General features: G+C 38.2%; 5 protein-coding genes and 1 long non-coding RNA gene across 7 annotated transcripts; 2 read left to right on the top strand and 4 right to left on the bottom strand.

Annotated features, from left to right (window-relative positions):
- Nucleotides 1–469: 469 nt before the first annotated feature.
- On the bottom strand, nucleotides 470–2,208 carry LOC108839351 (F-box/LRR-repeat protein At1g48400-like). Its single transcript, XM_057004281.1, has 6 exons — nucleotides 2,195–2,208; nucleotides 1,909–2,026; nucleotides 1,381–1,821; nucleotides 1,138–1,278; nucleotides 957–1,058; nucleotides 470–917 (listed from the first exon to the last, which is right to left on the bottom strand). The coding sequence occupies exons 1-6, from the start codon at nucleotides 2,206–2,208 to the stop codon at nucleotides 738–740; spliced, it is 996 nt and encodes a 331-aa protein (XP_056860261.1). The 3' UTR covers nucleotides 470–737.
- A 555-nt stretch (nucleotides 2,209–2,763) lies between these two features.
- On the bottom strand, nucleotides 2,764–5,547 carry LOC108823046 (microtubule-destabilizing protein 60). 2 transcript variants are annotated; one of them, XM_018596274.2, is made up of 8 exons: nucleotides 4,529–5,547; nucleotides 4,404–4,449; nucleotides 4,214–4,324; nucleotides 4,000–4,119; nucleotides 3,682–3,780; nucleotides 3,382–3,441; nucleotides 3,191–3,285; nucleotides 2,764–3,054 (listed from the first exon to the last, which is right to left on the bottom strand). In XM_018596274.2, the coding sequence occupies exons 1-8, from the start codon at nucleotides 5,401–5,403 to the stop codon at nucleotides 2,919–2,921; spliced, it is 1,542 nt and encodes a 513-aa protein (XP_018451776.2). In that variant the 5' UTR covers nucleotides 5,404–5,547; the 3' UTR covers nucleotides 2,764–2,918. The 2 variants fall into 2 exon arrangements, with proteins under 2 accessions (XP_018451776.2, XP_018451784.2); XM_018596282.2 differs by having other exon boundaries at nucleotides 4,214–4,306; nucleotides 4,529–5,544.
- A 983-nt stretch (nucleotides 5,548–6,530) lies between these two features.
- On the bottom strand, nucleotides 6,531–7,421 carry LOC108839937 (uncharacterized). Its single transcript, XR_001947810.2, has 2 exons — nucleotides 7,017–7,421; nucleotides 6,531–6,875 (listed from the first exon to the last, which is right to left on the bottom strand). It is a non-coding gene; the product is annotated as an uncharacterized LOC108839937 (long non-coding RNA).
- Nucleotides 7,422–11,272: 3,851 nt separating this feature from the next.
- Nucleotides 11,273–13,866, top strand: LOC108843116 (UDP-glucose 6-dehydrogenase 3). The gene is made up of 2 exons (XM_018616218.2): nucleotides 11,273–11,447; nucleotides 12,165–13,866. The coding sequence occupies exon 2, from the start codon at nucleotides 12,189–12,191 to the stop codon at nucleotides 13,632–13,634; it is 1,446 nt and encodes a 481-aa protein (XP_018471720.1). The 5' UTR covers nucleotides 11,273–11,447; nucleotides 12,165–12,188; the 3' UTR covers nucleotides 13,635–13,866.
- Nucleotides 13,867–16,168: 2,302 nt separating this feature from the next.
- Nucleotides 16,169–20,142, top strand: LOC108842470 (chaperone protein ClpB3, chloroplastic). The gene is made up of 9 exons (XM_018615390.2): nucleotides 16,169–16,674; nucleotides 16,750–16,968; nucleotides 17,042–17,279; nucleotides 17,364–17,559; nucleotides 17,648–17,702; nucleotides 17,780–17,930; nucleotides 18,012–18,320; nucleotides 18,406–19,601; nucleotides 19,685–20,142. The coding sequence occupies exons 1-9, from the start codon at nucleotides 16,456–16,458 to the stop codon at nucleotides 20,003–20,005; spliced, it is 2,904 nt and encodes a 967-aa protein (XP_018470892.1). The 5' UTR covers nucleotides 16,169–16,455; the 3' UTR covers nucleotides 20,006–20,142.
- A 216-nt stretch (nucleotides 20,143–20,358) lies between these two features.
- LOC108842471 (uncharacterized) lies at nucleotides 20,359–22,052 on the bottom strand. Its single transcript, XM_018615391.2, has 2 exons — nucleotides 21,959–22,052; nucleotides 20,359–21,802 (listed from the first exon to the last, which is right to left on the bottom strand). Exon 2 carries the CDS (start codon nucleotides 21,789–21,791, stop codon nucleotides 20,505–20,507), a length of 1,287 nt encoding a protein of 428 aa, XP_018470893.1. The 5' UTR covers nucleotides 21,792–21,802; nucleotides 21,959–22,052; the 3' UTR covers nucleotides 20,359–20,504.
- Nucleotides 22,053–22,270: the final 218 nt, after the last annotated feature.

Here is a 22,270-nt window from a genome sequence, read left to right as displayed (position 1 = left end):
GGTCTCTTTTTTAATCCTCACATTCCTCATAAATTGTCTTACCAAATTTGTTTTGTTTACTAGTGTTTGAGAACTCTATTGAGATATACTATAATTTGAGGTGGTACAAGAATCATGCTTCAAGCAGATGTAGGTGGAGTTTTTGGGATGCGAAGTTGGCCGGAAAGTCGCAAAATGATGCACTTGCAGTAAATTAAAAATAACGTAGGCTATGTTTGTTACCGATCGACCTGCAAGTGCAACCATGTTTCATCATTTTGCGACTTATTGCAACAATCAATCTCATCAATTTTCGTGCAAATTACTCTTCCAAGAGCTTATGTCGATGGCTATTGCACCACGGATGTTTACTAAAGGCTTGAAAAATGCTAAAGGTAGAAAGTGAGGAGCTTTGTGCTCGCTGAGTTTGCAAACATTTGAGCTCTCTTGTTCTCTTTGTGACAATTCAAACTTGAATGTGTAATGTTTATTTAGTGTTTCTTCTGAAACTAAAACTATGGAGGTATATGCTAATATTCAAACTTCAGATTGAACAAGGTGAGAAAATCCATTGGACCATCGAGAATAACTTCTTGTTTTGACATTTTAAGAGTTTCTCGTTCTTGAGAATCACAAAGGGCATGTGAAAACAATTACATCCGTTAGAGAGATTGTAAGCAACTTGCAAGAACGATATTAACGTGATAAATCATATCAATGTTGCAACACTACAAGAAAAAGGTAAAGGAAAAAATAGCTCAGGTGAATTGAATGGTGCACTTTGATGAAAGTCTAGGAAGAGCCATTACATTAGCTCGTAGTAACTCACTATTCTTGTCCGAGTGAACACCAATTTTTACAGTTTCAAGACATTCCAAATTGGCCAAGAAATGCCTCATCTGTTTCAGCTCTTGAAAACAACCTCCATAGTCTGAAATCTCTAGCACCTTCACACGTCATGTCTGTAAACAACATACTCTTTTATTCCTTTTAATCTTCTTCCTCTTTTGCTGATTCGGATTCTGAGGGTTGCAAGCGAATGCATCTCCACATCTATTTGTTATTTTGTGAACAAGACCCTGGAAAACATACAAATTTAAGACATGTTTATTAATCAATGGAAAGAGAAAAAAAAGTAAACTGATGATATATATATACCTTGAAGACTAAAGTTTGTAGAATTGGACAAGATTTGAACAGAAGTGGCATTACTTGCCAACCTTTTTGCTTGTTACTCTCAATGGATAAATTAACAACGTTGTTGAACATAGGCATGGATTTACAGCAGAAATGAAACACCTGATCCATTATATAAATTTTTTCGTATATCACAACCAAAAACAAAATAATAGTATAAGAAGGACTTGTCTTAAAAAAAAAAGTATAAGAAGGACTACTGACCTCAAGGGAATCAGGAGACAAGTGAAGGGTGGTAATGTTTCTTATAGCTGTAACTAGACATGTAACATCACCGAATATAGGCGGGCGTGGATGACCAAAATAAAAAGAGCCAATACTATCGTAATAATAACCATCATCGTAATCAAAATGACTAGTTGACCACCATAACTTGAGACTCAGCCTTGCTTCGACAAGAGAATCCAAGTCATCAACCACATACTTTCTATAGACAAAACTAGAGTAGTCAAGGCAGACAAGACCTGCTGGTGCTTGGAAACGAACAGTTTGGCGAGAGCTTTCGAAATATTTTGTCAAGAGAGTGTAGTTTGTATCATCAGGAAGAGGCGTTACAATCACAAGACGCTTGATTGATGCATGGTTCACGACTGTACCACCATAAATTGACGCGGTCAGATTCAGCTCTGTAACTCTCAATCTTAACTACACGACACAGAGAGAATGTCTTGATGGCGGGAGAGTTGTTTAGAGCAAGTGTCTTTTCTACGAAATCAGAGAAGCGTTGTGAACCTGTCTACAAGAGGCAGCAGGTTCCTCCACCTCTTGGACAGAACCGATGTGGAAGCAGCCACTTTTGTCGGAACTAAAGACAAGATTTCGCCAAGAATCTTGTCTGGCAAACTGCTGACTGAATCCCCCATAAAAGAATATAGATAGAGAACTGAGACGGTAGTAGGGTTGGATAGATTCCCGAAATAAGGAAATTGTGACTGATCCTGTCATTCTTATAACCAAAACAAAATAGAGGAAAAAAAAAACCTAGTTGACGCGCAGTTTAAATACATAGTTTCCAAACCTAGTTGACGCCATACTCGCCCTTACTTACCTTCAACATATCAAGACTTAGTTCTGAGATATCAGGTCAAAACCCCCTAAAAGAAGTTTTCAACGTTTTTATTCATGTCCAAACTCCAAATCCATAAATATAATCATATCCGTTCATCTTTTCTCTCTCTTTGCAGGAGTTTAAGAACGCGATGAGAGAAGATACACTTGACTACACCATATATTCATCAAATGTCAAAGAGAAAACGCCCAACGCCAAGAAAAAGCTCAAGATCTGCAAAAAAGGCAGTGGCCTGTATGATGATGATGACAGAGGTTGGAATGGAGGAGGAGGAAGGGGTATGACTGATAGGAGACTAAATCACAGCACCAGAAGGTAAATGAAGATGTGCACTTTTTGCTCATGTACATAAAGCAGCAAACAAAAAAAGAAAATTCAAAACCTATGTTTGTTATTAGGATATCTTAACTAATGTACAGTACGGTTTAGGAGGACCAACGAACGAATTGGAACCGTTATATATAACCTTTTCTCAGAATGAAAAGAAGAAAAGTCTTAAGTAGAGAAGAAGACCAGAATTGGGGAGGAATGGATCTTTGATCGTTGGTTGGTATTCTTCACATCAAACGAGGTATATGGTACACAAAGATGAATAATTTTATCGACTTTATTTTAGAAACATACACATCAGTTCTAAAGAAAGAACCATAACCAACAAAAGTGTAACCAGAAACTAGAGAAACTGGTAACTGAAATCGCTCATGTAAGAGGCAGTTTCGCTACAAGAAGATGAACTGCAGCATCTGATCTTTTTGTGTTGCGGTATGTGAAACTTGGGATCTCGTGGCGCAGTTGGATGTTTGCTCGACCTGTTTAATGGTAAAAGAAGGAAACAACAATAAAAGTATACGTCACTCTACAACTGTCCGTAAAAAGAATTATCTCTATCTTTCTGTGATGTGTGCAAGAAGGGAAATTGAAGAGAACGGTAGTAGTCTCTTTTACCTTCTTGGAATGAATGGTCGATCAAAGTATGGCATTGGTTGCGCCTTTGGAACCAATTCTTTCCTCAGCCTTCTTATCTCTTCTTCCTCCGCCAGCTGAAAAAAGAAAAAGGATTATCAAAATCAACTCAAGCAAGACACTCTTCTCATATTTATTGGATATGGCCACATCAGTCTCCAATAGAACTTTACCTTCTGTTCTCTCTCTCTTTCCATTTTGTATTGCTCCATGAAACTCATCCTCTCGGCAATCTAGAACAGTACATTAACATGGAGAAGTTGATTGAATGGACAAGACAAACCTTTTGGCTCTCAATGCAAACAACTTAAAGGATGACAAGAGAACAAACATGCCCACAATGATTTTACACTATCAACTACGTACTGAAGCCATATTGTGTGAGCGGTTAAAGAAAAACACTCTCTATGGTGCTGAGTTCAGACCCCCCACAAAATGTAGAATAATTAATCAATGCATTAGCAAAGGTTTACCTGCTGATCAAATTCTGCGCGTTCTACAGCCCGGACATCTGAGTGGAGCGTCAAGTCAACTGGTATTGTAATATCTTTCACATGAGGCTTAACCAGACACTGCAACAGAAAACAACATTAGAATGCTAGCTTGACACCTCTTCATACTTAACAAGACATCATCTGCTTTCACGTCACATTTAACCTCGCCTAACTCTTCATCTATATATTGTGCTAGTTCTAGTTTGGCCTCTAAAACACTGCAAATTACCAAGTTACTGGTTCTCACTAGAGCTTGAACGATCAGACTGGATGTTAACAGGAAAGAAGCATGCTTACCTCAGGTTCATCGGTTGTCCATGGAAGACCTTGAGCAATGGGGATTCTCATCTTTTCTTCCACCATTGTTATTTCTTGGAGCTTCCTTGCAAACTCTTCCTCTTTGACCCTACCTCTTTGCTGCAGATTAACAAAAGACCAACCAACAGTCAAAGACTCAGTTTCTACCATGAATCCAGAACTTTGCACTATTTTTGATGTAAGAAACTCATACCTCGGTTCTAAGATTGAAAGGCTTCAATGAAGTAACCTTAACCTGCTTCTTCTTCGATTTTCTGCTTCCCATTGTAGTCGTTGAGTCCAAGCTCTGCCACACACAGAAACACTAAACTGATTACATCAAATTGTCACTACTCCTATGCAAAGACAGATACAGATTATGATTAAACAACAAAGACACATACATTTCTTCTGCTTCTCCTGCCAGCATTTGACAACCCACTCATAACACTGAAACATCATCAAATCAAACAAGTCAGAATTACGTGTCAAGATTATAAAAACTAACAAGTCACCAACGAGCTAAGACCTTTTGTGGCTGCTGTCCCAGGACGACGAGACCGAGGCATTGGGGTCTAACCCGAGACTCTCAGCTGTCAAGACCAATTCATTTGGACAAAACGAACTCCATGTGTGTCCTGTCTCTTTCTCTCCCTCAGAGAACTTAGATTGATGTCTCATTCCACACAGTTCCAACTTCACCGTCTGCTTCACATCCCCAACGGTTTTCTCCTCTTCTTCCTTGTTGGTACTGAAGCAAGTGAGTTTCTCAAATGCTTCTACGAGATTCATCACTTTACCAGATTCAGGCACACTACGCCGTGACTCCTCCACCACTTTACCCCTCGTCCTCTTCAAACCGCCTATCACCTCCGGCTCCACCGACTCTTCTCCTTCTCCGAGATTACAGCTTTCCTCCTTTACCTCCTCCTCGGACTCACTTCGTTTCTTGAGAAGAAACTCCTCTTGAGAAGCACGCAGCGTCTCGTACGCAACGCAAACGCACTTCAGATTCCCCTTCTTCCTCTCTCCGCATTTACAATCAATCTCAGCAACACTAGACTCCTCCTCCTCCTCCGTAGGCGATTGGTGATCCTTCTTCTCTTTCTTCGAATTCTTCTTCTTCGCCACAACCACGAACCTCCTCTCCCTGATCCGATTCCTCGGAGAGAAAACCGCCTGGCTAGGCTTAGCATTCGGATTCGGATTCGGACTCTGGTTCTTCTTCTGCGCCGATCGCTTCGGATTAGCAGATTTAACGAGCGGCGATGATGCTGATGATTTCGCGAGCGGAGACTTCGCCGCCGCGTGAGAGACGTTAGGGTTTGCGTTCTCCAGGTGAGACTTGCTCCGATCCTTAACCGGAGTCCCCGGTTTAACATTCTTCAAAACCAGCGATTCCATCGGAGATAAGGTAAGGTACAGATCTGGAATTAAAAAAAAAAGCAACACGAAGATGATTCGTTATTGAATCTGAGAATTAGGGTTTGCCTTGGGAATGGAGTGTGAAGACTGAAATTGAATTAAGAGAAGAAGATAGATAGATAGATGGATCGGGGAAAATAAATGTGACCGTTGCGGCGCTGTTTTGGACGCTCTTTGTAACGGCTAGTCTTCTTTTGCTGCCCTTTTTTAAATAATTTATTTTATCTTTGATAATCTTGTCCGTTGGATTAATGATAATGATTAATTGCCACGTCACTTGAAATTTGTTTACTCCCATGTAGTCGTTCCTCTAATAATAGCCGTCGGATCGAACTTCTGCTCAGTATACATGTTTAGGATTTTATCAACGAATTATTATATTAATTAGATTTTAAATGATAAAAAAAAAAATCAGAATAGAACAATCAGTTTTTAAAGAAAAACACTCCATAAGAAAACTAGCACTCTTTACTAATAAGCCAGTTGTTACATACTTACATTATCTGTTCGAGAAACATACAAAGATTAAAAACGTGATCAGTCAAACGCTCAAATTGGATTAATTCCGTTGAGAAATTGTGCCAAACACCAAATTTAGGCATCATCGTAATCAGCACCTGGCTATCCATGAAGTAGATGTAGACACACACACACATACATGAGTTGGCTGAAGCAAGAAGCAAAAAGCAAAAAAAGAGAGAGAAGTACCAAATGATTCATATTCATACATTGGTGCAAGGTTAAAAACATGTGTGTTGAGGTTTGATAGTCAGGTTTCGGGAATGGCTGCAGTATAAGGAAGGTGCGTGCACTAGTAGAAAAAAACCCCACAGCCACGGTTTTTTTCGTAGCTATGAACCAATTTTCGTAGCTATATGAAGAGTTAGCTACGAAATGCTACGAATAAAAAAACGTGGCTATAGGAGCGTAGCAAATTTGGGCCATGTCAAAATCGTAGCAAACAAGCCACGATTTGGTACGAAACGTTTCGTAGCAAAAATACTACGAATCAGACACGTTCACATTCGTATCTATTTGCTACGAAATGAAACATGGCAAATTCGTGGGTATTTAAAAATAATAATTAAAAAAAAAATTAGAAGAAATGACAGTATAGATTTTTTATTTTAAAATTATTATTTTATATAATACAAAAAATACACATATATACATAAATATAAAGATAAATTCATATATACACACAAATACATCGTATTTATACGGGTATAGGGTTCTTCCGGAGACGTCACCGTCGGCTTCAGCACCTCCACTGCCGCAGCTTCCGCGCTTCACCATCACACCATCACCTCTGGCGCCTCTTTCAGTCACACCATCACCTCTGGCGCTCTTTCAGTCACACCATCACCTCCGGCGCGTTTCCTCCGTCGCACAACGACCTCCGGCGTATCTTCTCCTTCTTCTTCCCGTTTCATCTTTTTTCCTTCTCAGATCTGTAAATAAAACAAAAAAAATAGAAATAGTTTAAGGAGATACAGAGAAAGAAATTAGGAAGAGGATGAAACACTTGCTTCTTCACAAAAGATGAAGAAAGAGGATGAAACACAGAGTCATGAGATCGTCTTGGTCTCCACCTCCACGACAATGGCGATTGATGCTAACGACGACAGGCTTGGATAGAGGCTGAGCATGGAAAGAAGAAGACGAAAGAGAGAAGTTGAGATTGATTCCCCACCATTAGATTTAACTTTAATCAATGGTTGTAATTGATCTGACCCAATTCTTGCCATTAGCTATCACCCAATGAAAAAACAGTTTTATTCTTTTTAAAATTTGCTTGATATTTGGTATTGTATTTTGCTTTTGATTCTTATGTTTGAACGTAAAGTTTAAGGATAAAACTTTATAGTATATAGTTTTGAATTATGAAGTATTTTGACATATAGTTGAATAAAGTTTGTGGTTAGGTTTGTTTTGTAAAATAATTATTTTAATTGTATATGTAAAGTTTTAGTGTTTGGATTTTGGTCTTTGAAGCTAAGGGATTAAATTTTCAGATTATAATTAATGTTTGAGATTTAAGCTTAATAAGTATAGATTTATGATTTATATTTAGATTTAAAATTAATAAGCTAGAGTTTAGGTATAGTGTTGAGTTATGTTTAGATTTATGATTTGAGGTTGGTGTTTATGTTTAGAGTGTAGGGTTTGGAGTATATAATGTTTGAGTTTAATGAAAAGTTAAATTTGAAGATTAAGTTTAAGATTGATGGTTAAGTGATAAAAATAGATATATAGTTTATATTAAGAGTTTTGAATGTATAGTTGTGTTTGAAGTTAGAGTATAATCTAGAGTTTGATTGAAGTTTAAGGTTGGTGTTGTGGGAGTTATATTTTAAAATTAAAAGATAAAAAAATTAATACAGATTGAAAATACAAAGTTATAATATGAAAGTATTAGAGTTTTAAAGGTTGTATTTAAAGTTTAGGGTTTAAAAATATGTTTAGGGTTTAGGGTTTCACATAGCCACGAAAAATTCGTGGTAAAATCGTGGCTATTTTGCAGTAGCTACGTTTATAGCTAGGTTTTATTTCGTAGCAAGCCTGCCACGAGATATTTGTAGCAAAATCCTAGTTTTTTTTGCTACGTTTTATTTCGTGACAATTTCATAGTATTTTTTGCTACGATTTAGTCACAAAAAGCTACGTTTTGTATTTCGTAACTTTTCGTAGCATTTTCGTGGCATTTTAAAAATTGCTACGAAATTTTCGTAGCAATTTCGTGGCTATTGAGCAAAATTTCTATTAGTGGTGGAGCTAAGAGTGGATTGGTGTGGGAAGGTGTCACTACGTTGGATCAAAAGCTAGAGGTTGCGCATAATGGGTATGAAGGCCTGGCATTTCGATTCAGCTATCGGTATTTTGGGTAGGACACTAGAAGATCTATTTAAGACATGATTATTTTCGATTCAAATTTAGTTTGGATAGTTTTCGGGTTTAGTTTGGTTTAAATAGTAAAAGTAGGCCATAATATATCTGAAAAAGTGGTTCTCATTTGACTATAGTTCTGATTCAGCTATTTCGGATAATTCAGGTAATTCAGATTAAATAATAAGTGTTCTAGGTAATATATGAAATAATTCGGATGATTTAAACAAAAAAATTGAATATTTTTGAAAAAAATATCCAAATGAATATTTTTGATATAATTATCCAGATACTCTCAGATATTTTATAATATATAATTGTTTCATATTTTAGATGTTTTTAATAAATTTTTAAATTATGCTTCCTATGTTTTATTGTAAGTGTCGTTATATACTTGTGCACATAGACTAATAAATCATTTGCATATTTTCTATATAAAACATCATTATCCATATATCTACTCATATTTCAACCACTAAAAAATAAATTAAAAAAATAAAAATAAACTATGTATTAAAATACTAAAACAATACTTATTTTGCAACGACACTTAATATAAATGCATGGAGTAATATATATTTAATAATGTTATATGTACATAACTAATATTTTTATATATTTGGATCTCCGTTCAATTCTCAATTTTGCTTCAGTCCCGGTTCAATATTTTGGATATATGTCTATAACTCCATATACTTTAACTTGGTTTTAGTGATAGACAATATTATACGAACAAAACAAAGATAACTGTAAAATATTTTTGGTCAAAGAGAAAAAGCATTGTAAAGTATGTAGAATAAAGATTGCACGTAATTAGTATATATTGCCGTAGTTAACAACTATCATTTAGCTGGAGTATATATTGCTGAAAGTGAAAATAGACCCTATAACCACATTCGAATTCAAAGATAAGCTACTTAGTAATATAATTAATGAATATAGAAAAATCATGATTTTTGGGGTATACAGTCATCGAGTTTAAGTAACATGGCAAACCAAATCGAGTTGTATACGAATCAGCTTTTTGGGTGGTTAACGTATGCAAACCATGTTATGTATTTGCATTTTTTCCAAAAGATTTGGATTCAGTTTTGGTTACTTTAAAATTGTATATTTCTCAACCACACTCTTCTTGGTATACTTTTTTATAAAACTATGCATATATAGCTTGAGAAGCACTTCAGAAAGTGTGACTGAATTTTTAAGCAAAGTGCAATTAGTCTTCTATCTCAAGTTTGTCCTGCAGACTCCACCGCACAATCGCTTAACTACTGATACAAATTGGTTTTAATAATAATAGATTAAGATGTACATTATTGAAACTAAACACCAACCTTTGGGAAGTATATTCTAGACTAAAAATTGGGCAGTGACGCACATAAAATTATTAAAAAACCAGTGTTGTACTATGGAACTTTAACTTACTTAAAATATGCTTTCATAACACTTCATTAACATTTGTTACTGACACCACATTAACAAACTTCCTTCATATATGTGTTTATCTTCATATTTCTCAAATTAAAATAGGTAAATATAAATAGCAAAAGCATAAAAACTGATATTGTATACTGTTTTCCTTACACTAATATTGGTATATTCTGTTTAAGAATAAAACATCAGAGTAATGTGAAATTATTCAGCATTCTATATATATATATATATATATATATATATATATATATATTGTGGAGATTAGGCAAGTAGTCATATATTTTTCAAATTGTTCCCATATTTTTATGAATAAAAATATATTTTGGGTTAAGTATTTGCATTTATGTTGGTCCAAACACTAAATTTAAACGAAAACAAAAAGTTAGGCAGAAGAGTAAATTAAATTAATTCATTGTCTAAAAATAGGTAAATTTCTTTTTCTTCAACAGAAAATACCATGAATTTGGAATCAGAATTTGGAAGAAGTTTAGTGATTTTAAAAGTTGACAGATTTTTAGAAGTTAAGTAGAGTTAACAAATTTCTATCAAATACTTTGTATTGATTTCAACAGATTTTATTAATTATCATGGATTTGTATAATATATTTTTTCAAATTATTTCTCGTTATAAGGCAATGTATACAATCTCTCTAGAATTTTTCCAAAATTAAAATCTCGAAAAACCATATATATATAAACATCAATTGATACAATGATACACATTTCTCATTTTCCTTATGTTTGGTGAGTTCATGTTCTTATTGGTTTTCTTGTGATAATAATCAGTCTTGTTTTATTTGACTTTTGTGATTTTCTCGAAACACTATTCTAGTTATCGTATGAGTTATATTTCTTCACAATTATTAAATCAAACAGTTGTTTTGTCAAATATAAAACTATAAAAATATAATGAAATACAGATCATGTGAGTTTGGTTGCTTCACCATTATTGAGTTTGGTTTAGTGTGTTTACGTAGATAAATATTCAATATGTGTATGTTTTTCTTACTTCACAGATTTCAGAAATCTTATGAGTATATGTGATATTTTCAAAGTCTAATCTCATGAGTAAAAATATAAGGAATCCACCTACCAATAACAATATAATTTAATAGAATAATAAAATCCATAATAACTAAACTTTATGAATAACAAAGGATTTGAGTGGAATTTAGAAGTCATCAAACCAATAACAATAGATTTTGGTAAGATTTTTAAAATCTATAAACCAATAATAGTGGATTCTTAAAATTTTAAAACTCATTTAGAATTCTGAAACCAATAACCCCCTTAGTTAACTGAATACATAATACGATATATTTTTTTTTTGTTGACTTATACGAGACAGTCTATTCTATTTTATGGTGGTCCAAAATCAATCCTATGAGGTATGGTAATAAAATGTTTAACGTGACTTGATTAATAAAACCTGCCAAACATTGTGAGGCCCATCGTTTTCTGCATTTAATTTTTCTTTTTCCAACTGAAAAGTTTTAATCTTTTCTTAAATTAAACCGGAGTTTAGCTTTGACGGTTTCAAGGGGAATCGCATCACCTATATAAACAAACTCCGCTACACACCCGCTCTTCATTCCTCCATCCTCACCTGATTTTAGACATCAAACTTGTTCCCCCCACCCAATCTCATCTCCACTTTCTTTGTTAGTGTTAGAGACACCAGAGGCTACGTAGCTTGCACGAAGGTATGAATCCAATTGTATATTATTTCTCTGTTTCCGAGATCCAATTTTGCTTGTTTTTAATCGCGATCCAATCTCGTTTCGGTTTCGATCTCTCTTTGGGCACATAGAATTTGCTTTTGAATGTTTGTGTGTTTCTGTTAAGTTTCTGCTGACTGTATTCATGTTCGATCTGTGTCGGTGACCCGCATGAAAAATTCACGTAATTTCATTTCTCAATTTACGTTTTTTTTCTTCTTTTCACCATGTACTTTTTTTGCATGTACCAGATCTGATATTTCTTTTCATTTTGTATGTATTTTTATATTGAAACACTTCACTTGGAACCGGCTCATTGTTAAAGCATGTTCAGTCATGATGATCTTTGGGTTGAATATGAATTGGTAGCTTCACCTAATGTTCTGTGTTCATGTATTATATATGCATCTTCTAGTTATTATTACTAAACCGGATCTGAGTTTAAAAGAACAAAAAAAAAGACTGTCAAAAAGTTCAGTACTTGTACATTGTGTGCATTCTCCTTTTGGAATATGCTTACAACTTTTAATTTTTGTATATGTTTTTTTCCCTTGCAACTTTTGAATCGCTGGATCTGACATGTTCACATGTAAAGCTTTGTTCTTTTTTTAGTTGTCTTTATGTATTAAACTTCATCTCTTAAACTTGGTGATCATTACTGAAGGATCTGACCTTTTTTTTTTCCTTGGAGGTAAATTTCAGATTTTTACAAAGCCAAAAAAAAAAATGGTGAAGATTTGCTGCATTGGAGCTGGATACGTCGGCGGTCCAACCATGGCCGTCATTGCACTAAAATGCCCATCCGTCGAAGTAGCCGTCGTCGACATCTCCGTCCCGAGGATCACCGCCTGGAACAGCGACCAGCTCCCCATCTACGAGCCCGGCCTCGACGACGTCGTCAAACAGTGCCGCGGAAAGAACCTTTTCTTCAGCACCGACGTCGAGAAACACGTCAGAGAAGCCGACATCGTCTTCGTCTCCGTCAACACCCCCACCAAGACACGCGGTCTCGGAGCTGGCAAAGCCGCGGACTTGACTTACTGGGAGAGCGCTGCTCGCATGATCGCCGACGTCTCGGTGTCAGACAAGATCGTCGTGGAGAAATCCACAGTCCCCGTTAAAACCGCGGAGGCCATCGAGAAGATCCTCACGCACAACAGCAAAGGGATCAAGTTCCAGATCCTCTCCAACCCTGAGTTCCTCGCCGAAGGAACAGCCATCGAGGACCTCTTCAAACCGGACCGTGTCCTCATCGGTGGTCGCGAGACTCCCGAAGGGTTCGCAGCTGTCAAAGCCTTGAAAGACGTTTACTCCCAGTGGGTCCCCGAGGAGAGGATCCTCACCACCAATCTCTGGTCGGCCGAGCTCTCCAAGCTCGCGGCTAACGCCTTCTTGGCTCAGAGGATCTCGTCGGTTAACGCGATGTCCGCTCTATGCGAAGCGACGGGGGCCAATGTAACAGAGGTCTCTTACGCCGTGGGTAAAGACTCTCGTATCGGTCCCAAGTTCTTGAACTCGAGCGTAGGCTTCGGAGGGTCATGTTTCCAGAAGGATATTCTCAACTTGGTGTACATCTGCGAGTGCAACGGCTTGCCCGAAGTCGCGGAGTACTGGAAACAAGTGATCAAGATCAACGACTACCAGAAAACAAGATTCGTCAACCGCATCGTCTCCTCCATGTTCAACACGGTCTCCAACAAAAAGATCGCGGTCCTCGGTTTCGCCTTCAAGAAAGACACGGGGGACACGAGGGAGACCCCGGCCATCGATGTCTGCAAGGGTCTGATAGGGGACAAGGCTCGCATCAGCATCTACGACCCGCAGGTCACGGAAGAGCAGATCCAGAGAGACTTGACCATGAACAAATTCGACTGGGACCACCCGCTTCACCTCCAGCCGATGAGCCCCAACACCACCGTGAAGCAAGTCTCGGTGGCTTGGGACGCGTACGCCGCGACCAAAGACGCGCACGGTATCTGCATTTTGACCGAGTGGGAAGAGTTCAAGAAACTGGACTACGAGAAGATCTTTGAGAACATGCAGAAACCGGCGTTTGTTTTTGATGGGAGGAACGTGGTGGATGCTGAGAAGCTGAGGAAGATTGGGTTTATTGTTTACTCTATTGGTAAGCCGTTGGACCAGTGGCTCAAGGACATGCCTGCTCTTGCCTAAAAAAAACCAAACAAGCAAACAAACCTTCTTCTTTTTAGCATTTTGATTTCATGTTTTCCCCGAATTATCATCATATACTTTGTCCTTTTTACTATGTTTTGGATCAATAATTGTCGTTTTTGTTTTTTTTAGTATGAAAGTCCAAAAAAAGATGTTTAGGTTTGTTTGTTTCTTTTTAGGTAACTATGTACCTTTTGGATTATATCAAATATTGTAAGCTTTTCAAGTGTTATTTCCGTGATATAAAGTTTTATTGGCAATTGATTACTTCTTGCTCGTTGGCTCAGTGCATAACTGCTTGTTATGAGTGAGCCTCTCCCTTCTTCTCTCTTGTTTCTTGCCTAGAAAACTTGTGACCTACAATTTGAATCTAGGGTTTTAAGGAATGAGCAGATACTTGTGAGAAAGAAGAGATTAGTAGTGATGAAGAACCAGCGAGTTTCTTGGGACACAAGTGTGAATTAGTAGGAGACTATGGAGTATTGTGATTCAGATGCTGAATCTGAAAATAGAAATGTTGAGCATCAATGCAGGTTGTATAACAACTAACAAGGTCTATTCTCGTCTTATCAAAAAAGGTCAGCCTTATAATTCTGTTAAAAAAGAAAAAAACAGAGTTCCAACAGAGGATGAATATACTATGAAAGAGCAAAAGAGGCACAGTTGTAATAGCACCTGCTCAAGGAAGTTCAGTACGGTTCGTACTTTATGTGGCCACAAAAACTCTGACTGCAAGAAACAGCACTGGAAAACAGAGCACGATGAGAGTGTGGGGGCAATTTACTTGAACTTTACCAATTTGACTTTTTGTTCTGTTTTTTTCTTTTAATAAGAAAAAAAGTAAAAAAAAAAAAAACTATTTACTTGAACTTGAGCAATTTTCCTGAAAAATTTGTTGTTTTTGTTAGTTTCTGGAGGATTATCTTGAGTTTCTAAATTGAAGTTATACATAACCTGAAGGTCAAGTTTGAGACTTTTGGCTCTGTTTGCAGTCTGCTTATGGAAAAGTAATGGAAAGAAGAAGAAATTGGTTTGATTACGGTTCGAGTCAATTTTTTTGTTGGTTTGAAAAGTCAATATTAAATGTGTCGGTCTATACCTATGGTATTCAACAATAAAACTTTTGAACATACAGATGAAGAGAATTAAATAAACTACTTTTTTGGTACTAAAATGCTAAACGAAAATGATAAAGAGAATTGTACGACATCTTTTAATTAATTTGAGAGAAAAGGACGATGGGTTCATGTGGACGGCGCCAATTAAACTAGGAATAAATAAAATAAAGATTAGCGTCTAATATTTTGATGTAACGTTAAAGTTAATGAACCAATTAAGAAGTTAGGAAGTTGGAGTAAATGTCTAATTAGCATCATTTATGACTATCAGCTAATCGCGTTTAAGGGTCATGTTCACATTATAGACTCGTCATGGCATATGCTAGGATTAGGATATCAGAACAAGACCAACGTAAGTAACTTGTTGCAGTGAAAGGGGAAGCTATTAGGAAGTGGAAAAAGGATATTGAAGGTACTGCCGGTGTGTAGAAGACAGAGGGGAAGATATTAGGAAGTAGAAAAAGGAGATAAAAGCACAAGCACTGCAGAATTTTTGACTCACTCTAAAGATTCAGAAGTATTAGTTTGCCCACATAAGTAACTTGTTGCAGTGAAAGGGGAAGCTGCTACATGAGAGAAAGAGAAAGAGAGATGAAGATTCATTCTTTCTGTAAAAATAGAAGGTACCCTTTTTGAAATTCTTCTGGTTGGAGAATCCAGTTCTTGAATCTTTCATAAGAATGAGAAAGATTGGATTTATATTTTTGGTTGTTAAGGGGTCATCATGACCAGAAAGACCAGTTGTTGATAATTGAAGAATAGTCATACAGTTGTTGCATTTGCTCAATGCTTCTTATTATGTCATTTGGGTTCGAACAGGATCATAAGACTTTTTTCTCTTTTAGAAATGTATATTTTTTCTTAGCTTCATAATCATGTGAAGCTGTGATTTGCAATGTAATCTGTGAAAGTTATACAAGATAGAAATGTATCTTTTTTCTTTCACTCTTCCTGTAGTTTTTTGTGTGTGTGTGACAAGATGGGCTTTTTGATAGCTTGAGGTTTGGTTTCAAATGTAATTCTGATTCGTTCACGTTTCAAACCTGTAGACCAGAGTGAGTTATTAAGAAATCTACTGCAGAATAAGTGAACGTACAAATCATCTTGTTGGAATATTCTTTTCTTTTAGCAGAGCATAACCTCATTCTTCTTTTTCATGAGCAACGAAAAAATATTTTTAAAAAATTATACTAAAAGAAAATATAGTTCTGGCGCTCTCCATGAGCTACTTACTTATTCATGAGAAACCCAACTTGAAAGTGGCTTAAGTACATTTCTATTAGTGCGTACAAGCCACGCTCCTTAACTGCAAGTGCTTTACATTGTTTATCTTGGGCCGAGATCTTGAGCCCAACTTGATATTATTTCCACATCGAAAAAAAAACCATATATCTCCCCGTGAGGAAAACACGTGTCAGAAGCAGGTCTACGTGCGTAGTTGAGCACCTCATCCCGAGGGTTCACGAAGCCTCCGGCGTCGTTTAGCACCTTCCACCCTTCTCAATATCATCACCTCCTTCCTCGGACTTCTCCAGCTTATCGCTAAACTACGCGAAGACGCAAAAAAAAAAGCAAAAAGCGTTTCTCTTTGCTGAATTCTTAAGTAAACACCTCGCCGTTTTGGCGAACTCGTGCTAAACTGCCTGTTGTATTACATCCTCCTTTGTGAATAGTTTGCCGTTTTTCTAATTTTCACCGAGCAAATGGCGACGACTGCCACGGCGGCGTTTAGTAGCGTGGTCGGCGTTGGATCTGAGACCCGAAAGGTTTCTCCTTTCTACCATCTCCAACCTTCCGTGGCTTTTCCGGCGAAGCCCAGTTCCTTCAAATCACTGAAGCTAAAGCAGAGCGCGAGGCTCACGCGGAGGAGGCTCGAGCATCGGCCGTTCGTCGTCCGGTGCGAAGCTTCTTCCAACGGAAGGGTAAAAGTCTTAAACTTTTTGAGTTTTTTTAATTGTACTTTGAACTGTTACCGAACACTTTGGATGTTGTTACAGCTTACACAGCAAGAGTTCACAGAGATGGCGTGGCAATCGATAGTTTCTTCACCAGATGTGGCTAAAGAGAACAAGCAGCAGATTGTGGAGACAGAGCATTTAATGAAAGCTCTTTTGGAGCAGAAGAACGGTTTAGCTCGAAGGATCTTCTCTAAAATCGGTGTGGATAACACTAAGGTTCTAGAAGCTACAGAGAAGTTCATTCAACGCCAACCAAAGGTAATAATAATAATTAAAAAATGTTATTTTTTCTTTTTTAAATTTGGGTGAGGTTAATGAGAGTGAGTTGCAGGTGTATGGAGAATCTGCTGGTTCGATGTTGGGGCGTGATTTGGAAGGTCTGTTTGAGAGAGCAAGAAAGTATAAGAAAGACTTGGGAGACTCTTATGTCTCGGTGGAGCATTTGGTTCTTGCTTTTGCTCAAGACAAGCGGTTTGGTAAACAGCTGTTTAAGGATTTTCAGATATCTGAGAAGAGCTTGAAAACTGCTATTGAGTCCATCAGAGGGAAACAATCAGTCATTGACCAAGGTTGGTGTGAATCACACTACTAGCAATGGTGTTTGATGGTTGGTTATAAGAGACTTTAATTAATGTTTTATTATGTTATAACAGATCCGGAAGGTAAGTATGAGGCGTTGGAGAAGTATGGAAAAGATTTGACAGCAATGGCGAGAGAAGGAAAGCTTGACCCTGTGATTGGAAGGGATGATGAGATCCGTAGATGCATTCAGATTCTCTCAAGGAGAACAAAGAACAACCCTGTGTTGATTGGTGAACCTGGTGTTGGTAAAACCGCAATTTCAGAAGGGTAATAAAACTGTCATCATCAAAACAAATAAAACTTCAGAAACTTCTATGTAATGTAATGCCAATTCCATTATTTTATTTTGAAACAGACTTGCTCAGAGGATTGTGCAAGGAGATGTACCTCAAGCGCTGATGAACAGAAAGGTATTCAAACTTTTTTAACTTACAATATGGAAACAACAACAGGTGTCTCAATAGTCCTTTGGTTTCTTTTTTTTCAGTTGATATCTCTAGATATGGGTGCACTTATTGCTGGAGCAAAGTATAGAGGAGAATTCGAAGATAGACTAAAGGCTGTACTTAAGGAAGTCACAGACTCGGAAGGCCAAATCATTTTGTTCATCGATGAGATCCACACTGTTGTCGGTGCAGGTAATGCAATATTCTGAACTGTTTCCTACTTCTTTCTTGCAATGGTACTCAGTTTTGTTTATTTTTCTCTCATTCTCTCAGGTGCAACTAATGGGGCGATGGATGCTGGTAATCTACTAAAGCCAATGCTTGGTCGTGGCGAGCTAAGATGCATCGGTGCTACAACGCTTGACGAATACAGAAAGTACATAGAGAAAGATCCAGCCTTGGAACGTAGGTTTCAACAGGTTTACGTCGATCAACCTACCGTCGAGGACACGGTTTCGATCCTCCGTGGTTTGCGAGAGAGGTACGAACTTCATCACGGAGTTCGCATCTCCGACAGTGCTCTAGTTGAAGCTGCTATCCTCTCTGACCGTTACATCAGTGGCCGCTTTTTACCTGATAAAGGTTGATACTTTGTCACTTATCCTCTTTGATGGACTGGAATAAGTGTCGTTAACTGACTTGGTTTGATTGTTTTTTTTTCTTCCAGCAATCGACTTGGTTGATGAAGCAGCGGCAAAACTGAAGATGGAGATCACTTCAAAACCCACAGCTCTCGACGAGCTCGACCGCGCGGTGATAAAGCTCGAGATGGAGAGGCTATCCCTAACCAACGACACAGACAAAGCCTCCAGAGAAAGGCTGAGCCGGATCGAGACAGAGTTGTTATCACTAAAGGAGAAGCAAGCCGAGTTAACAGAACAGTGGGAGCACGAACGGTCCGTCATGTCCCGTCTCCAGTCCATCAAAGAGGAGATCGACAGAGTGAACCTCGAGATCCAGCAGGCGGAGCGGGAGTACGACCTAAACCGCGCTGCAGAGCTCAAATACGGGAGCCTGAACTCGCTGCAGAGACAACTAAACGAAGCTGAGAAAGAGCTCGACGAGTACTTGAGCTCCGGGAAGTCGATGTTCAGAGAAGAGGTGTTAGGCAGCGACATAGCTGAGATAGTGAGTAAATGGACAGGCATCCCCGTGTCCAAGCTCCAGCAGTCAGAGAGAGATAAGCTTCTCCACTTGGAAGAGGAGCTGCACAGACGCGTGGTCGGTCAGAATCCAGCTGTGACTGCAGTAGCCGAAGCGATCCAACGGTCGAGAGCCGGTCTGTCCGATCCAGGCCGTCCGATAGCCAGCTTCATGTTCATGGGACCGACGGGTGTCGGCAAAACCGAGCTGGCCAAGGCCTTAGCTTCTTACCTCTTCAACACGGAGGAAGCTCTGGTGAGGATCGACATGAGCGAGTACATGGAGAAACACGCCGTGTCGAGACTCATCGGAGCCCCGCCCGGATACGTCGGTTACGAGGAAGGAGGGCAGCTTACCGAGACGGTCAGGAGGAGGCCTTACTCGGTGATCCTGTTTGACGAGATCGAGAAGGCTCACGGAGATGTGTTCAACGTGTTTCTACAGATCTTGGACGATGGGAGGGTTACTGACTCTCAGGGGCGTACGGTGAGTTTCACCAATACGGTTATTATCATGACCTCGAACGTTGGCTCGCAGTATATCTTGAACAGTAGTGATGGTGGTGATGATGGGAAGGAGCTCGGTTATGAAACGATTAAACAGAGAGTGATGGATGCTGCCAGATCGATCTTTCGTCCTGAGTTTATGAATAGGGTTGATGAGTATATAGTTTTCCAGCCTCTTGACCGTGACCAGATCAACAGCATTGTCCGGTTACAGGTACGTACGCTTTTTTGTAGTAATAGAAACCGCAATTATTGCAACAGTATTTGTTTGTTAATAAACACTTTTTTTTGTTGCAGCTTGCTCGTGTGCAGAAGCGGATTGCAGATAGGAAAATGAAGATAGAGATCACTGATGCGGCGGTGGATCTTCTTGGAAGCCTCGGGTACGATCCTAACTATGGAGCTAGACCTGTGAAGCGTGTGATACAGCAGAACATCGAGAACGAGCTTGCTAAAGGTATCTTGAGAGGAGATTTCAAGGAAGAAGATGGCATTTTGATTGATACGGAGGTTACTGCGTTCTCTAATGGTCAGTTACCTCAGCAGAAGCTCATTTTCAAGAAGATTGAGTCGGAAACAGCAGATGCTGGAAAAGAAGAAGAAGCTTTCTCAAAATAGGTCAGTTGAGAAACTGACCACCTTTGGGGAGCCCAACAAGTGCCTTACTTTTTTTAGTACAGAACTTCCAGTGAGAACACGATGTTAAAACATTTATCCCAATGTGAGTTATATAAAGTGCTGATGTCTCAAATCGAGTTGATATGTGTATATTATGATTGAATCTCTAAAGATGCAGTACACTTGGCAGAATTACACAAATTGCTAAATTTACAAACGCTTTTGACACACCAATGTTACAGATGCTTTATTCTTAACACTGTTCTATCCTCTTTTGTGTAAGCTGTCACAAGATTTGTGAAAAATCTGATTAAATTAGAGAAAGATGCAAGTTGTATACATACGCTTAAACATGAAAACACTCACAACATACTATAGATTATCATGGGAGTCATTACACTCTTATACTTTTAGATGTGTTTACATATGCATACACAAACATACACCAGTGGGAAAGAGAAACAGATTATATAGTAATTAGAGATTGGACTGAGGATAATCACATTTTGAGTGTTATGCTGTTGGATAAGAGTTTTTCTTTTTCTTGGAGAGATATGACAGACTCAAAAGCACCCACCAAAGCCTTGACTTTACTCTTGCGAGTCTCCACAAGCTTATTAGCTGTTTTCTTGATCACCTTGTTGAACAACAACACTCTTGAATCTTTTTTATTTTGTGTCTCTTGGTGTTTTAGGACAACTTTTAACGATCTCCCTTTATGTTCTTGTCCCTTGTCATTGCTAATGTTAGTTGCTTTGGTCTTTAAACTTCTTCGACCACTTGATTTTGCGGTTGTGTCAGCTCTGGTAAATATTTTTCCTCTCTTGAACTTGAGCTTTCTTGGACTGTTGTCTTGTGATATAACATCATTAAACTTTCCTCTTTTGAATCTCAGTCGCATTAACTTACCATTTACAGATAGGGCTTTGCTTTGTCCTTGCCTTGGTGTGTTCTTATCTTTAGAGTGTGACATGTTCTCATCTTCCTCTTCTTGAGAAGATTCATCATCATCTTCAGTCACAATACACTCATCTTCTTCTCCCTGGCTCTTTGGATCATCAGTAGGCGAATCCATGACACACCTTTGGTTCTTCTGATCATCAGATTCAACAGTATCATTCCCTGTTACTCCCATCTTGATAACATATAGAGTTTTCTCCTCAACCAAGTCTTCACACGTCTCATCCACCAGAGGAACATTGCTATTCAAGCTCCGTTTTGAAGACATAGTAGCTCTTAAAGACACAACTGGTTCCTTAGGTTCTTGAGATTCATATCCACTATTAGTCTTCTTCTTTCTATTCACAGTAACACTGCGACGAAGAGCTGTGGCTGCTGTTTGTGCAACAGACTTCAGCTTCAAAGCAGTGACACGCTTGTTATGTTCAATCATCTCTAACTCTCTTCTCCTTGACGCACCAATCGTTTTGAAAGAGTGTGAAACCGTCTTCTTTGTCCCACCATAGCCAAGAGAAGAATTCATCCACACTGATTTGGTCAATGCCTTCTTCTTCTTCCTCAAAGGTGAATCAAAGCTTAGAGTTCCAGAAAAGCTTCTGTTAACCCTTTTGAGAGGTGAAACTGTAGTAGGTGGCTTGTCTTGAGCTTCATGCTGTTTTCTTCCGTACTTGCAGACGTCATGACAAGAAGAACTAGTGGTAGATCTGAGGTAATTAGGAAGAATATTCTCTTCACTGTATAAGAAACTCAGTTTTCTAGTAGATATCTTTTTCCATGAACTGTTTACATCCGGTGAACCAGGCAAACGTACGGTCTCCTCGGCCATTAATTAATCAGCTAGAGAGATTCAATGATCATATAACCATCAACATCATCATCATAATATACAAAAAAATATATTTTCTACATTTACCAATGCAAATAGACATTGAAAAGACATAAGCGTTTAAGGATAAAACATTCCACACGTAAAGGTAGAAGAAAAACTCTAACCTTTTGGTCTTCTGCAGAGAGCTTTGAGGATGTAAGAGAAAACATTCATTATTTCTCAGAGGTTTCTGTTTCATACCCCACCATTGGCAAGAAGAAATCAGTTTCTTTCCTATTCTCCCGCATTTTCAGCAGATTTCTTGGGAAAGGGGTTATCCGTTTTTTTTTTCCTTTCGAGTAAATCCTTTTTGTTAGAACTTTCGGATGAGAGAGAATAACAAAACAGTCATTTGAAAACACGCGGGTAAATTGAACAGTTTTGGTGAGTAACATTTGGTTGTAGAAGTTTAGGATCTTTATGATTTAAGTGGTAAA

Source organism: Raphanus sativus, chromosome 2, assembly GCF_000801105.2.
Source record: "Raphanus sativus cultivar WK10039 chromosome 2, ASM80110v3, whole genome shotgun sequence".
NCBI lineage: Eukaryota > Viridiplantae > Streptophyta > Magnoliopsida > Brassicales > Brassicaceae > Raphanus > Raphanus sativus.
The sequence above is the reverse complement of the archived record's forward strand: the minus strand, read 5'-3'. Positions and strand labels throughout refer to the sequence as shown.